The sequence below is a fragment of the Meleagris gallopavo genome, chromosome 1 (genome assembly GCF_905368555.1).
Source record: "Meleagris gallopavo chromosome 1, MGAL_WU_HG_1.1, whole genome shotgun sequence".
NCBI classification, from domain to species: domain Eukaryota; kingdom Metazoa; phylum Chordata; class Aves; order Galliformes; family Phasianidae; genus Meleagris; species Meleagris gallopavo.
In genome coordinates this window covers 130,667,118-130,683,631 of record NC_139404.1, presented here as the reverse complement: position 1 = coordinate 130,683,631, position 16,514 = coordinate 130,667,118, and the positions used below count along the sequence as shown (strand labels likewise).

The 16,514-nt window shown below is 40.0% G+C and overlaps 1 protein-coding gene across 6 annotated transcripts in view; it reads left to right on the top strand.

Annotated features, from left to right (window-relative positions):
- AFF3 (ALF transcription elongation factor 3) overlaps nt 1-16,514 on the top strand; it is a 324,699-nt gene that overhangs the window by 188,381 nt on the left and 119,804 nt on the right. For all 6 annotated transcript variants that reach the window (XM_085214002.1, XM_085213991.1, XM_085213982.1 and 3 more), the window contains 3 exons: nt 180-266; nt 6,547-6,583; nt 11,843-11,894. In XM_085214002.1, coding sequence (XP_085070128.1) covers nt 180-266; nt 6,547-6,583; nt 11,843-11,894 — 176 coding nt within the window. The remainder of the gene's footprint in view (nt 1-179; nt 267-6,546; nt 6,584-11,842; nt 11,895-16,514) is intronic.

The following is a 16,514-nucleotide window of genomic DNA, read 5'->3' as shown; positions in this document are numbered from 1 at the left end:
GTGATAAAAATCAATGTAGCTCACGTATTGTCTAGATTATATGTGAACTGGGCATTTCCTCGAAGTGACAGTAACTTACATATTCCTCTACCTAGATATCCATGCTAGTGATATACTATTATTTTTTCCTATTCCACTGACTTCCTAAATACAGTTTGTTGTACAATATTGTTTTTCAGGAGATGACCCATTCATGGCCTCCACCACTGTCAGCTATTCACACACCAGGGAAGGCAGAGCAAAGCAAGTTTCCCTTTCCAAACAAGGTAAGAGATGTAAGAGGTGCAGTCTGCATCTTGAAATATGACTTATGTGAGTTCTGGTTAAGCATGTGAGGGCTCTGAACTGAGTCTGATGCAGTGCTAATAACCTTGGCCATGCATGTGCCAGTATCCTCTGGCTTTTCCCTGCTTACAGCCTCTGCAGCAGTACATGGTCTTGTTTGCATACTTTCTGGCAGTAGCACTGACCCTCACGTGTTGGTCACAGGTTCCTCACCTTAGGGAAAAAATACAGGCATCCCTGGTAGGGTATCCAGACGAGGTGACATTTATGGGCACTTGCTAAGACTCCTGACAAATACTTCAGAGCACACACAGCTGCAGTAAGTCAAGAAGCTTCTGCTTACATCCCATTGCTCCCATTGCTCACTGAAGCCATCAAGGGCTCGGATAGACTTTGCTTATACACTGACATACGTATCTGGGGGCTGATGAGCAGGTAGACATGCCCTGCCACCAACTTGGCTTTGGGAATAGATTTGCTCTGGAGGCAGAGTCCAGTGCAGAGGTGTCCAGAAGAGCCACAGAAGCATTTGCCAGTGAAGTATTTGCCTGTTCAAGTTCAGAAGCAGGGGACCAGTGTCCTTGTCCCAGAGGACCAGTGACTCTGGTTCTGTTAACTGTCCTATGAAACCAGCTCCATCCACTACTGTATGTGTGTCACAGGAAGCATACAGTGTAGCACAGCGAAGCTTATGGGCACAAGCTTGGGGAAACCACATTATTTGTACTTGGTAAATCAGGAGGGAAGGAGGTCAGCTTTCCTATGCAAATGCCAATAAAAATTTCTCATTGTATCATCATATGCAGTTTATATGCCACAAGCATTTGTCATGAAGTATTCAAGCTTGAAATATAATACTGATGCCGTTTATAGCCTTTTTACTGTTAAAGCAACTTCCTTTGGTAACTGTTAGTCCATTCTTCAGAATTTAGTGAACAGAATGATTATAACCACAAAGCCAAGAAAACATCAAGGTTTGCCTACAGTAAAACAGCTTTGCTGTGGATGATAGTGTCATGGTTTTGAAGTACCAGGGGTGTAAACCAAAACATCTCTGGCATGTTATGAAAGAAAAACAAAAGGAAATAACCCACTGTCTTTGCTTGATGAAAACAGACAGTTGATAGAAGGTGAGAGGTGGACTACAGGCTTAAGTTAAAGTAAGTCCAGCAGGAGATGGATCAGCAACTTACCAGCCAGTAAAATGTTCATCTGTGAATGACAAAAACAAAGTGGTGTTTGCAGCTCAGCATTTTCTTCCACAATTATTACTATTCAGTGTGATCATATAGCATGTGTGCAGATGAACATGGGCAAGGTATGTCCCTATCAGCATATGTGTGTGACCATCATGAATGCACTTCCTCACTACTAAATGTATTGTGATAAATATAGGAGTAGCAGAACCATGGTCTATAGGACTAAGACATGTGAATAATGGCTGATATTGACTTTCTCATCTTCTTTCTGCCTGTTCATCCATCTCTGTGGGAAATAATCTGATAGTTTGAAACTGTGGAGCTGTTTCAAAGATCTACCATTCATTTTTAAAAAGCCTTTTCTAGTTGGCTGCCTTTTCTCCTACCAAAGTAGAATTCCCATTTTATTTAAGCCTAGGATTGACAAGATTTCATCTAGCAGTATATGTACATACTTTAGTAATATAATGACACCAACACTCTATTCTGTCCTTGGTGGCCTACATTGTCAGAAAATAGAGTACTTTACATAACATAGTGAAGAAATACCTAGAAGTACTTTTTCCTCTTGGAAAAACCCTGCATTACTGGCCATAAAACGTGATATATTTAGACACTGTCTCTTTTTAATATTTTAAAATAATTAAAATGTATTTCTTTCACCTCCTCTGGACCCAAATGGTTGCATGCTCAAGAAGGCATCTGCTTTTCAGGCTCCAAAATGCAAATAATGGTGTCCTAATCTTTCAGTCATGTTTTCAAAATATTCATAAGCTAATAATTACTTTTCACAAAATGTAGTGAAAAATCTTTCCTGAATCTCATACGAGATAACTCCATAAGGAAACTTTCCTACAGATGAGCTACATAGCCGTTCCAAGTTGAAACTTAAGAACTACACTATGACCACACACTACACTGTATGGCACATTACTCAGAAAGATAGTCCTGTCAGTCAAGCAGTGGCCAAGGACTGCAAAGAAGCTAAAAGGATAAATTCAGGGCATTGGCTCCTTCCCTCCATCTCTCCTTCTCCATGGAGTGAGTGGTACTGTGAATACATTTCCAGATTTTATGGAAGTTTGAGACATCAATTCAGATCATTTGCAAAACATCTTCCAGATTTACTCTGTAGGAGTAAATAGGCTACAATCCTTTAATAGAAAATGTTTCCAGATATGAAGATATTCACAGTCTTGGGAATGAGAATCTTGTAAGACTCCTACCTTTCTGCAAGGATGCAAATCATTCTTACTTTTCTGTCTATAAGAAATGAGTGCCAGCATCATTAGTCTCTGTATCTACCAAATTACTTTTCACCTACGACTCAAGTAATCAGTGATCTGACAGCTTGAAACTTGAAATTTATTAATTAGGCTATTAAAGTTGCAAAGGCCACAAGAACTATAGCTGGACTCATTTTGAAATCTGTCTAGTAATAAAAACTAATAACTGAGTTTTGTATGTCACAAATACAGCAGGATTGCATTTTTGAAACTGTGCATGTGGGTATGTCCAGCCATATAACTACATGCTCTGCGGATGGGAGAGTGTATTGCATATGCTATACGTGTGTGCAAAATCAGACCTCACTAATGCTGGAGGTCTGCATTAACCCACAGGAATGAAAGGAAAGCCAGTGTCAAGTTTGAAGCGTTGGCTACTGCCCAGTAAGTTTTTCAGCACAATGCTGCACTTGTAGGGAGCTGTTCTTTATGTAATAGAGGGCATAAAGTTGCATTGCGTTGCTAACTTTGAATTTTGTTTCTCTGTGGAATTAATCTGTGTTCTTGAATTTAGTAGGAAGGAGCAATGATTGTCTCTTTATTCCTTGTTTTTCAAAGCTTAAGGATAATTGGATCAGTGTGTGATGTGACAGCCTGCATGTGCTTTCCTCTCTCCTATCTCTGTCACACTTTGTTATGAACAAATGGCTAGGCATTATTTGATTGTAATTTTATTAAAACATCTTAATAAATAAACTTTAAATGAATAATTAAATTTGGTAAATAAGAGCTCACTTGATGCTTATGTGAATGAGCTTTCATGTTCAGACATTAATTCTGTATTCCAGCGTGAGGGAAAAAATGCCGTTAATTCTGCTGCTGCCTTTGCTCTCTTTTTTCATTTTTACTGTGATTTCATGTCTTGAAAGTTCGATCAGGTGTTTGATTTCTATTTATGTGTGTATGATATTATATGATCAGCCATCACTTTGTTACTTGAGAATTAATTTATCCACCCCAGGAAAATTGCTATCTTGTCACAAAACTATGGACTGATTATTCTCAGAAACTAAATTATAATGATAATGTTGTCTTTTCAGTGCCCAACTCATTTACTCTTTCCTTTCTTGTTGATTTTAACAATATGAAGTAAATGCATTAGAAAAAAAATGAAAAAACTCCTGAAGTGAGGACTTCACCTCTTCTTTTTAAGTTACACAAAGCATTATTTTCCTACGTCGGTAAGAATATTCTTTATATCACGGTAGTATTTTTATTAGCCTTTTTATTTAGAATAATTTGCTGAAAATGAAGACACTTCTTTTAAAGAATCAGTTAAAAGATGTGAAAATGTTATAACTCCTGTGTTTTGCTGATGTGAAATTTGAGACAAAGCAGAGTCAAGGGCAGAGGAAAGATACTTGCTAGACAGTTCAAAGGGGAGGGTGCATTCTATCTGAAGTTGATGAAAATGTTGATGAAAATGAAAAGAGTGAACAATTTCCTTGCTTAGCAGTTTCGAATAATCTTACAAACTCAAGGATATCTCCATCAAATAACTCTCTTCCTTAAAACAGAAAACAATTTCCCCACGTGTAGTTACAAAAATTCACTACTCTAGAAACTGAATGTGCTCCAAGAGCCTACTTTTATTGGCCAGTCTGGTTGGCTACTAGAACAACATTTAAATTCAAGTGTGTGTATCATTACATTATCACTGTGAACTGCTTCTGACATGTTACGATTATATTCAGCCACTTGGAAAAAAAAAAAAAGGCTTTAATATTCCTTCATCAGAAGCATTCATAAAATGCTGAGGTAATTTGTCAAAAGATGGAAATTTCAAATTATTGAAAAATTATTGTTAGCATATGAAACCTGGTACAGATACTTTTTTACTGCAGATGAAGGTAGGAACTCCTAATACTTGTCCCAAAATTTGATTTCTCCCATGTCAAGTGCATATGGTGTCACTGAACTGCAGATGTGTGTTACACCATAGAATCTGTACACATTAAGGCCATGTAATCCAGAGAATCTTCAATCCAAAGCAAATAGTGCAGCTGGAGGGGATTTGACCAGCCAAGCCCCGGAGGCCTCAAAGTCTTCTGTTCAGCCAAAGTCCATTTGGAGGTGCCAAACACTCGGGCCCCGCAGCTCCTAAAACACATTCCTACAGGATCCATAGCAAAATTTTAGCTTCACCAAGTCAGCTTACTCTTAATTTCTCTGGACACTTGCAGTTCCTTTTCTCAGATCTCTACCAGGGAGTTTTCTATGGGAGGTATCTATCTGAGGCCTAGTGAACACGAGAGGAGGTGGCACACACAGAAGTTGAATGAAGAGTGAAAAAGTGATATATTCTAAGCATGCACATGCGTTTGGATTTATTCATTTATTTATTTTCTAAAATTTAAGAACACCCTAAGGTCTGAAGTCTGGGTTCCAAGCTGTAGCAAACCTACAGATTTCTCAACTGTTTTGCTTCTTCAAAGTGTAGTAGAGACATACAGATACCAGCTTTGTCTAATTGAGAGCCTCCTGTTTCTGGCTGTGTGTCTGGCCCATCACTCAGCTGCTGTGGATCACAGATCTTGTTGAGGTTCCATTCCTCACCAAGAATGAATGCTGCAGATGCCTGTCAAAACAGTCTTTACTGTTGTAATTGCAGCATACACGAGATCGTTTTCAAACAGCTTATTCTGGGCTGATTCTGCGGTAACTAAGATCTCAATTAGAGGCAGAGAGGGAAGCAGCTTACAAAAATATAAAATAATAAATGATAATGTGCTTGTAACACTCACACAAGGCTAGGGGCCCAAGCTTTTCATATGTAAGAGTTGCCTCTCATGGTAGAGAACTATTTAAAATGAAGCAAATTTAAACAACTGACTCAGAAGTTTTAATGAAAGGCTGCTTACCAGCAACGCGTTCTCAAAAGGTATTCAAAGGACTTAGCAGAGCACCCAGTATATCTGCTGAAGTAAAAATAGAATATAATGAAAACTATGTTGGTCAGCAGGGATCAGATTGAGAGACACCAGATATAGTTGGAGGCCAGGTGTTTGCTTCATAGAATTTTTATGTCATCCTCATATACCATTACCTACAAAACTGTTCTTTTTTTTTTTTCAGATTCAGATGAATAAATAGATTTCTTTGCTTCTTCTCCTTGTATTCTTATTTTTTCCTCAATTTAAATATATTTTCATTGTAGATTCTATTACTATTTTCATTGTATCTATATGTTTCTTTCTCATTTTTATGAATTTAAACAAATTCTGTGATTAAAATGTTTGAACATTTACATGTGACAAAGAAACAGTCTAATTTTTTGTACCGTATTCCTAAATATTACAATTGTGATACAAGGTTGACCTTGGAATCTCAGGGACCCAGAAGTAAAGTGTGCATTTCCATTCTCCAGTGCTGCCAATATCAGCATGTAAGAAGAAAAGATCAGCTGTGCTAGTACTTCAGGAATCCAATGGCCCATGAAACAGTATTGGTCTTCTCTCTGTCTTCTCATCTAAACTTGTAGAAAATAATAGACGAGTTTGGGTTGATCAATAAACGAACAGTAAGCAGGAGACTGGCAATAGCTGTACAAGGAATTGTGCTATTAGAGGATTGTTGTGAAATAAGTTTTCAAGCCTTTTGATTAAAGCATTTTCAAAACAATATTGGATTTATTCTTGTAATTGAAAATGACTTTTAAACAGAATGATCAATTAACAGTGCTGTTTGTATTGTTAAGGTAATGTTCAAGCAAGTATTGCAGCTAAAGATTGCCATAAAAATAATACACTGTGCCTTTTTTTCTATTATTATCGTAGGAGTCACAACAGGGATCTACAGGACACAGCAATACAAGTAAGTACCAACTCACTTATGGTTGCACTGGGTGGAGGGAATGACAATGACTGTGAAAACTAGGGGACTAATACGGAAACAGTAGTAGACTGGTACAGTGCAGAGCCTGAGCAACCAGTACTCATTTTTAGCCAAATATTAGGATCTGAATTCAAGAGCAACTATTCAAACAACAGATCTTTGGTGGACTGGGAAGAAAAAAAAAAAAAGAAAAAAAAAAGAAAGAAAGAAAAAAAGAAAAAAGATTCACTTATAGAATCATTAAGGTTGGAAGAGACCACTAAGATCATCTAGTCCAATCATTAACCCATCACCACCATGACCACTAACCCATGGCTATTTCATTATGTTGATGGAAAAGACTGAAATAGCAAAAGAATGGCTTTTCTAAAATGCCAGAAAAGAGCTGAACCAGTTGTTTGGGAAAGGGCACTGCCAAATCCAGACTGCAGAAAAAGTGATCACTTATCTTTTATAGGCAATAGTATATTCTGTGACTATTGCACTGTGAAAAGATACACAAATCTTGCCAATGTGATACCAAATGATGCTTCAAAGACCATATGGCAGTAGGTCTTTTCTAGCTAGAAAAACAAAAACAAAACAAACAAACAAAAAAAAAACAACAAACAACTGAGCAGCTGGATTGAAAAGAAAGATTGAATTGTTCCATAAAGCAAAGTATTAATCCTCTCCCCTGACACCTCTGACTGTTGTTAATGTTGTCTTGCATATTAAAAATACATGATCCTACCCTGCTCTCAACGTAAAATCATCTCAACCAGAAGAACTATTTTGTTAGTTTCCTGACCTGACAGCCAGCACAGAGCCCTGTTTGCAAATTACAAGGCTGTAACTGAAGATGAAAAATGCCCTAAGCTGGTAGGTAGGGCTTTGAAAGTGTCTGGTCACCCACTGTGTGAGGGAGAATACATCCAGCAAGACAAGCCTGGGAGACGTAGACTATTAAAACTGTGCAGCTCTTTGCCAGGGAAAGGTCAGCAGGCAGAAGTTGATGTTGTGAAGAAACATGCAGTGGTGTCACTTAATTGCCAGCATCAGTTTGATATTGCTGTGAGGACCAGCAATAAGGAAATAATAACAGGCAAAAGGGATTAGGTTCTGTCAGAAAATAATGAATACAGTAATGAGAGAAGGAAGCACAAAGGGGCCATAATGGAGAGGGCTATGCAAACATGCAAAGAGTTGTGGGCATGACAAACACACAAGCTGAGCTGTGGGCTTCACCATGACATCAGAGGCCACAGTGTTTGGATAGCTTTGATCCTAGTTCCATTTCATTTATTTCCTTCTTGCAGCACTTTAATAAAATAAGTTGTTCTGCAGATCTAATGAAACCTGCTCTCCTGTGAATTAAAAAAGCAGTTCTGCCTCTTTACATCTTTCCTCTGCTCATTTCACCTCATTTCACTGCCAGTTCCCCCATCAGCAATCCCACACCTTGGTACCTCCAGTTTCTTCTTATCTCCTCATTCATCCTGCTCAGCAAAATCAGTGTATTTCTGCCACTGGGTTGGAACTGCACTTGGTCCTGATTGGCTGTAGTGGCAACTATGCCAAAGAATGGCTGAGTCCATGCAGAAACACTTCCTCCATTGGTATTGAATGTTAGGTTGCTGTCTGACATCGTGTCACAACTCCTAACATTTTGGAGGAATTTAACTACCTCTGAGATATGTATCCATGAGGATTCCTTCAGGATATGAAAATTAGTCACAAAATAAAGCACAGTTAGGTAGCATAAGAGACAGACTTTATCAGTCATGTACAACAAACCCAAAGGAAATTCAGGTAAAAAGGATCTGGATGTGAGGCAATGCTAGCAAATGGCTCCATACGGGAAAGAAATCTAATGGTCTATATACTGCATTATCCAAATGCACGTCTTCAAAGTCTCAGTTAGTTGGTATTCCCCATTGCACCATGTCTTTTGTGGAGTGGCTCTTGAATCTGGCATTTGCAATGTTTTTACTTCAACTGTTAACACTGTCTTTCTCATTTGCATTTCTCTCATCCTTCCCCCACAAGGAAATGAAAGCATTTTAAAACCCCTAATGGATGAAGTTATTCTGCTCTGTTAAAATAAGTATTATTTATCCCTGTTATCCAGAGAGGATAATTATAATGGTTAGGTTGAGTGATTCACCCAAACTCCTTCCACTCTTCAGCAGGGAAATCCTACAAAATTCCAGTTGAATTTTATTTTGAAATGGGGGAAAATTGCACGTATCCCATCTGGATGTATTTAAAACAATTAGGAAATGAGTTGTGTGAGCCTGTCTCATCCTGATTTTCTTTTCTTAAATATTAGGAACAGTCTGGCCAGGGAGGTAGTGGAGGTATTCAAGAATCATGTAGATGTGATACTGAGGGACATGGTTAGTGGGCATGGTGGTCATGGGTTGATGGTTAGACTGTATGATCTTAGTGGTCTTTTCCAACCTTACTGATTCTATGATAAGATGTAGTAGAAATTCAATGATATGTAGTAGAAATTAGCAAAGAATTCTCAGGTCTGTGGCTAAGGATCTGAGGGTTGATGGTTTCCACAATGTGCTTCAGGAGGCACGCACATACATACACTCCAGCATGTGGACACATGCACATTTCCACACTCATTTCAGAAAACATATACAGGGCGTACCAGCTAAAGTGAAGTGTGCTAACAGCAGCCCTGTAGAAGAGGTGAGGTAGGTAGCATATCCTTTGTTAATTCCACTGGACTAAGAAAAACTGAAGACCCCACAAATTTGCCCATTAAAACAAACCAGAGCTAGAGTGGATTTAGTTCAGCAAATGCTCGGTGGTGCTCACATAGTGGTGCTTGCATGCATTTGTCAGGTTGCATGAAAAATGGAGATACAATTCTTGGTCTAGCCAAGAGTGAGTGTGAAAAAAAACAACAAGTTGCTCTGACAGATAATTCCCTTTTACATATGCTTTTCCAGTAGCTTATCAGTATCATATCTATGACATTCAGCTATGCTTAGTCTATACACATTTCTCATATTTCTATTATTCAGTCAAGTGTGAACAAAGTTGGTTACTAACTGATAAAGCATTAATGACCAGATTTTCTACTCCGATAGGCTGGAGTGATGCATTTCTAGCATCCTCAAAAGCTTTATCCCCCCCCTCCGCAAAGAAGTATGTTAAGTGACAATTAGCATTAAAGCAGCTGCAAATGCTTACTGTAGGGTAATTCGTTAATATCCAGTTTGCCTAATCACAGAGATTCCCTTTTCACTCGGTCCTCACAGTACTTGTGCTGTTTCCCTCTCTACATTAACACACGTTGCTGAAGGTAGAACTTATTTGAACTCTGCTGGCAAAGCACTCAAGAATCCATATGCCCCCTCACACTTAAACAAACAGTGTGTTCATGGTAAGAATTTATCATTTATTAAAAAAATCTAAGTTACAAATAGAAAATCTTTGAATACATGCCAACTGTTACTGTTGGTTTCTTGTTCCAAATTACCATAACACAGATGAGCTCCAGGACTCCAGGCTGACAAATGTACACTGTAGCAACAGCTTTCTAGCCAGCAGGTTCATCAACTGGATATGTTTTCTGAAGTCTGTTAAAAGTGAGAAGTGTTCTAGAGATTATGAACTGGATGTATTCTATCTTGTATGGCTGCCTAGCTTACGTCTATATTTTAGATGCCTTAAGCTAGGGATCCGTAGAGAGACAGTGGTGTTTCTAAGGACATCCAGATCTGTCCACAGCCTTTTCAGTGAAGTTTAAGAACAAAAAAGGTACAGACGAACTCTTCCACAGGAGGGGATGAGATGCAAGCACCACAGCAAAGTGTTTGTACTACCCAGAACTTCCTTTTATTAGACCCCTACTTTCAGAAGGTCACCATCTAGATCAAGTGCTTTAGATGATTTCTGCACAGCAGTGGAAGGACATTGGTGGCAAAACTCTGCCTCTTCTGAAGGCAGCAGTGAGTTTTCAAGAGGCACCCCTTATAGCCATTGCTGACACTCCAATGCTATACAAAAAACTGTGTGAAGACTTTGGCATCAATGAGTGGGTGATACATAGTGCTCATGCATAGAATGGGTTAGGGGCTGGTCTATAACCCACTGAACTCAAGTCAGTGACAAGGGAACACTGGAACAGCCTGATGAAAACAAGCACTTTTCACATTTTTTTCAGAAGACACAGGTGGATTTTGGTTTAATGGAGCTCGTTAAAAGGTAGCGGAGGAAAACACATCCATCAGTAAGCCAGTCACACTCAACCTCTGCGCCTCTTTGCCTGCTAGGACACATAAACCTACACATAGACAATACACAGGGGAAACAGCAGCTGCAATTCTGAAGTCTAGAATTCAAGTTCAAGGTGATTGAAGTGGATCAGTCTACCCTGTTCACCCAAGTTAGACCTAAAGAAAAATACTGCACTGAGGTGTAACTCCCTCCGGTTTCTCAGATTGATGAGTGTAGCAAAGTACAACCACCTTACTTTTTAAGGGGGATGAAAGAGGGAAAAGGTCTTGGCTTGACCTCCCAGAACAGTATTATCCCATCAGCTAGCAGCTTTCCTGGTGTCAGTGTTCCTGGACCCAGGAAGGTGATTATCACAAGTTGTGTGAGTCATAAGGAAACATAAAGAAGAGGGAGCCCTTGAGCCTCTGACAGTTCTCAAGTATTCAAGTACCCGACTGCTCCTCAGGTTGGGCGTGTAAGCCAAGTTAGCCCCTTCCTGCACAAAATAACACCTCTCATTTGTAGACGTATGTACTAACCATTGCCTTTGCAGCTCCTTCTAATGCTATTCTATGTAATATAACATTCCTGGAGCAGGGCATGGGAGCATGTGCCCTAAGTAAGCATTTGCAGCTGCCTTAATGCTAATTGTCATGTAACATACTATCAATAGCAGAGCTGTAGAGCCCTGGAGAAAATCTTTCCATGGCTCCAAGGTCTCTGTCCCTAGTAAACTTGAGTTGCTTGAATCTTTCTGTCCTCTCAGCAGTCTCTCCTTTAAAGTTTCTTTGCCTAATATTGCCAGAATACATGTGCCAGTGGAGAGAAAAGTCAAGTAGGAGAGAACTCCTAGCTTGTAAGTACTCCAGCAGTGCATTGATTGCCAGAGCAGCATTCTGTGCTTGTGGTGAGAGCGGTTGGTGTAAATGAGTAGCAATGAGTAAATCTTTGAATGTCACATCTGAACAGTTTCCATATTTACCCATTTCTAATGTCATTTTCTTCTTCCTTTTAAAGGAAAAAGTGATGTAGAGCCAAAGAGTCCAGAGAAAGGCGCAACCCATACGTCGTAAGTCACTTCTGCCTTTATGATTGGAAAGAAGCGTCTATGTTTTATCAGATTGGTTGGGCAATATTGAATTTGTCCATTTGTTTTCATTAAGATAAAGCTCTTTCACTGATGCTGTTCTTAGAAAGGCTTTTTAGATAATGACTAAGCATTAATTATTCCTAGAACTTTTGCATGCTGGCAAGTCAAAAATCCTCACAAGTGAAATGGCTCCCTATCATGCTGAGTAGATATGAAATGATTTCTGTGGGTGTGAGAGGCTGCCCTTTACAACCTGACTTCAGCATTACCTTAATGCTACCGGAGTTTGTCACACTTGCAAAAAAACGTCATGTCACATATGCCTTTGATGTACTGATGTAATTTTAAAAGACTGCAGTCTGCAGCTTCACCTCTGAATTACTTGAAATCCAATTACAGTTATCTCTGGTCTCTCACGATTTTGTTGATGTTTTTGAATTAACAAAAGAAGTTGAGAAATAGATAGGAACAGGCACTTGTAATATATCAGTGTTCACCTTCACTCTAGTGCAACAATAGAAGCTTTTACCATTTTTAACTCCAGTATACAAAGAACAGAATTGTTTTGCCAACATAAACCAGTCTATATAACAGATGGGCTGCAAGTTAAAATATATATATAAATAACAACAGTCTTCCAAACTGAGCTAGATAAGTGAATTTCTCTATTATTTACCATGCAAGAGCAGTATGAATTTCCACTAAACCATTCACCTGTTTAATCCCGTTTGTGAGAGCCAAGTTCCTGCAAGTCAGTCATGTGAATTTTAGAGTGCATCTTGTCCGTAATTTATGTTTCCTGATTCCTGTTATTTAAATTCAGAGCGTTACATCATGTAAATCTCACAAGGTGTCACCATTTGTCACATGGTCAAAAGTAGTCACAGAAGGAGGTACAATAACGGTGATTTATTGTGGGATGTTTTCATTTCTGCTGCAAATACGCATTAAAAACCTACTGGAAATGAATCTAGAAAAAGATTTGACATGGTGTAAGAAATGGCTTGTCCTGTGGATTGTGTTGTGGAATGTAATTACAGCCTGTGAGCTTATTTAGCCAAACTTATTAAATGAATTAAGCATTAGCAGCCTTATGCTTTCTGATAGTATGATTGCTGGGAATGGTTAATAGAATGATTCCAATAATTATCATTTTTAAAAATAGTATTGCAATAAAGACCGAAAGAAGAAGGGTTTTAATGCCATCTGGAGGTATTTTGGAGAAATGAACACATTTATTTTGCTGATATTTAGCAATATGTAAACTATAAGCCATCCTCCACAGTGGTTTTGCTAGTCTGGTGGTATTTTATTTATGGGGAATGTTCTTAACTTTCCTTTCTCCTTTATCAACATGAAGCATCTCTGGGCCCAGAATAGGGAGAGGTGCATGGAATCATAGAATCACAGAATGGTTTGGGTTGAAAGGGACCTCACAGCCCACCCAGCCCCAACCCCTGCCATGGGCAGGGCTGCCCCCCACCAGTTCAGGCTGCCCAGGGCCCCATCCAACCAGCCTTGAGCACCTCCAGGGATGGGGCACCACAGCTTCTCTGGGCAGCTGTGCTGCCAGTGAGCAGGGTTCAGAGATGTGCCCCAGTATCTGTCTCAATCGTGTCCACTGTGCCACACAGAATGCCAATTTAAATACAGCAGACTTCAAAATCTGCTTAGGTGTGAAAAGTTCCTGCCTAGTAAGACTTATTAGTGTGACCTTCTGAAACCATCCACTTGTCTACTGCATGCTTATCTTTGCCTTGTTGCTAATGCCAGGGCCATCTCACAGTAGATACTGGTTCCTTGGGCAATTCTTAGAAGCAGCAATGACTTTTACCACTGCAGTGCACACGTCTGTGCACAAGATGCACAGTGAGAGGCCACACCAGCAGGACTCTGTCTTTCTGTCACATGGCCATGCCCTGGGTCCTGGAGGAGGGATGCTGAGGAGGAGCCACAGTGAGCGGTGGCACCTTCAGGGCTGACTGGGAGAAACTGCAGGGAGCCAGAAGGAATGTTCTGTGGATTCATTTCACCATGAATCATTGTTTCCATGTGAAAATGAAACAAACAGCAACCAAAAATAAAAAGCAAAAACACAAAGCAAGGCATGTTGGCCCAGATAAAAATAACAGAAAAGATCGGGAGGAGCAAATTAATGTTTCTTTCTTGCAAATGTCTTTTTTATTTCCCTCAGGCATGTTACAAGCCACACAGTCAAACCAAGCTTATATGACTCAGTGGCAGTTAATTCATCCTTGGTGTAGATTTACTGCCACCATCCAAAGATTATTTATGCAGCTTCAGAAGACAGGTTGATTGCCCTCCTGAATCAGGCAGTGAGGTGCTTGTGAACCGAGCATTTACATCAGGTCTCCCCTGAAGGATTCCTGGATTACCTGGCCCACTGGGCTCCTGGGGCTCAAAACCAGGTGTTGCTCTGGAGCAAAAGGGATGAAGGTGCTGCTTGTGTCCTCTGAGGGCATGGAAATCTGGGGCACAGATGTGTGCTGTGCTGTTCAGGTGGGTTTGGGTACAGGAAATGCATCGCTCCAAAGAGCATAATGTGTAGCTTTTTTCAGGTATGCGTCAACTCTCTGGATGGACTCTGGTGGGACCTGCTTCTCCACTGATAACAATTTTATACATTATGAAATCAGTATACTTTGATGATTCACATTAGTTGATGCAACATCCTAATTAGGTAGATAAATAAGGACAGCCATTACAATGCTGGAGATAACTGAGATTAATGTAAGAGAGTGAGAATTATGCAAAACCATGGAGGAAGAGCAGAATCTGGGCAGAGTGTTTGCTCCTTTTGCACAGTGCTGCTATGGCCATCATTGCATCAGCACGCACAGAAATCATCTGAACTGGCACTACATGATGGCAATAAAAGGTGCAAACAATACAAAGGTGTTAAGCTGTCTTGAGTCTTCTCCAGCTGATTCATGTTCCATGTAATGGAATGCTTTTAAAGCCATAAGAGTTCTGGATTTGAAGGGTTTTTTGTTGTACTCACTATGTACAGCTCTCTATGGGTCATCTGATTACAGCTTCCCTGCACGTTTCTAAACTTTTAGGACTGTTCAGAAATATCCAGCAGTGTTTCATTCTTTTGGCTTTGTGATGGAAGTTTCAGTTTTCAGTGGCTAGAAAGCTTACCAAATGCTGTTAAAAACACCTATTTTTTATTAAAATACTCCCCTCTACCCCAGCCTTACCATTTGTAGGATGAAGGAGGATGTTAAAGAGGAGAGAAATGGAGACCAAGTGCTCTTTTTGTTTTTTTGAGGATCTTTTCACTAAACCTTAGAACACTGCACTTGAAACTTTTAGTTGTATAGCATACCCATGGAAGGAAAAATTATTCCAACAGGCTCCTGTGTTTCAGAGGGTCCAGTGGTGCCACAGCAAGTCCTGCACTGCACTGGAAGTCTGAGATCACCCACCTTCCCACACGCAAACTGCGACAACAACCCAAAAATGGCACACATACACAAAGCTCCCCAAAAACTCCTGCTCTTGGGATGACTTTTGATGTACCATCTGTTGTAATGTTCTTAGTACCTTTGTGTTTATAAATGATCTCCAGTTCAGACTACCCAAGGTTAATCATGCCTGACTGTGATTCACTGCCATGCATTTACCTCGACATTTCTAGTGCACTTAATGATATCACTGCTAGCAATGAGATACCTTGCTGCTGTCTCTTTATTATCCCTCCCACAATTGTTTTCATGCCGAGCTGCTTCAGTTTTTTCCCTCCCTTTTTACAAGGGAATTAACCAAGATTGAGGGAGGCTTTTATAATTTATGGCAGTTATGCAAGTTTTGTCCTTTCTAATATACTCTGAAAATCACGGAGATCCTGGTATGTGTTCACTTGTTTGCCTTTGCCAGGCAGAAATAGATGTTGGCACCGGTTACTAGCATCACTTGGAGAATAGTTTGCTCAGGGGAATTTCATTAACTGTACTAACTTCAGCTGTTTCCAAGCTGCCTATTTGCAGAGATTAGTGCTACAGTCTCTTGCCCATCCAGTTGCTAACATCATTCTCATCACCCTGATTCCCCCGGGGGAAGAAAATAGGAAACAGGTAATTGGAGCAATGTCACTCTTGTTCTTCTGTGGTGCAACCTACGTCTGTATCAGCACAGAATCATAAAATCAGAGAATGGTTTGGGTTGGAAGGGACCTCAAAGCCCACCCAGCCCCAACCCCTCACCAACTTAGGCTGCCCAGGGCTCCATCCAACCTGGCCTTGAGCGCCTGCAGGGATGGGGCATCTACAACCTCTTTGGGCAACCTGTTCCATCAACATCAGTGTCACCTGTTCGTTTCTTGCCTTTTCTTCCTTCCTTGAGTCTTACTCCTTAAATCTACAGAGTGACTCACAGATATTACAGTCAAAAACTCCCATTAATTTCCCATTTTGCAGATGGGAAAACTGAGGCAGGGGAATTACAAGCCACTTCCAGGCAGCAGAGTATCATTCTCAAATACAGGCGATCAGCCTAAGTGCTGCCAGTGCACCATTGTGCACCGAGCCCCCGAGGAGCTTTTCCTTCCACATCTGGCTGCTGTCTGATCATGAG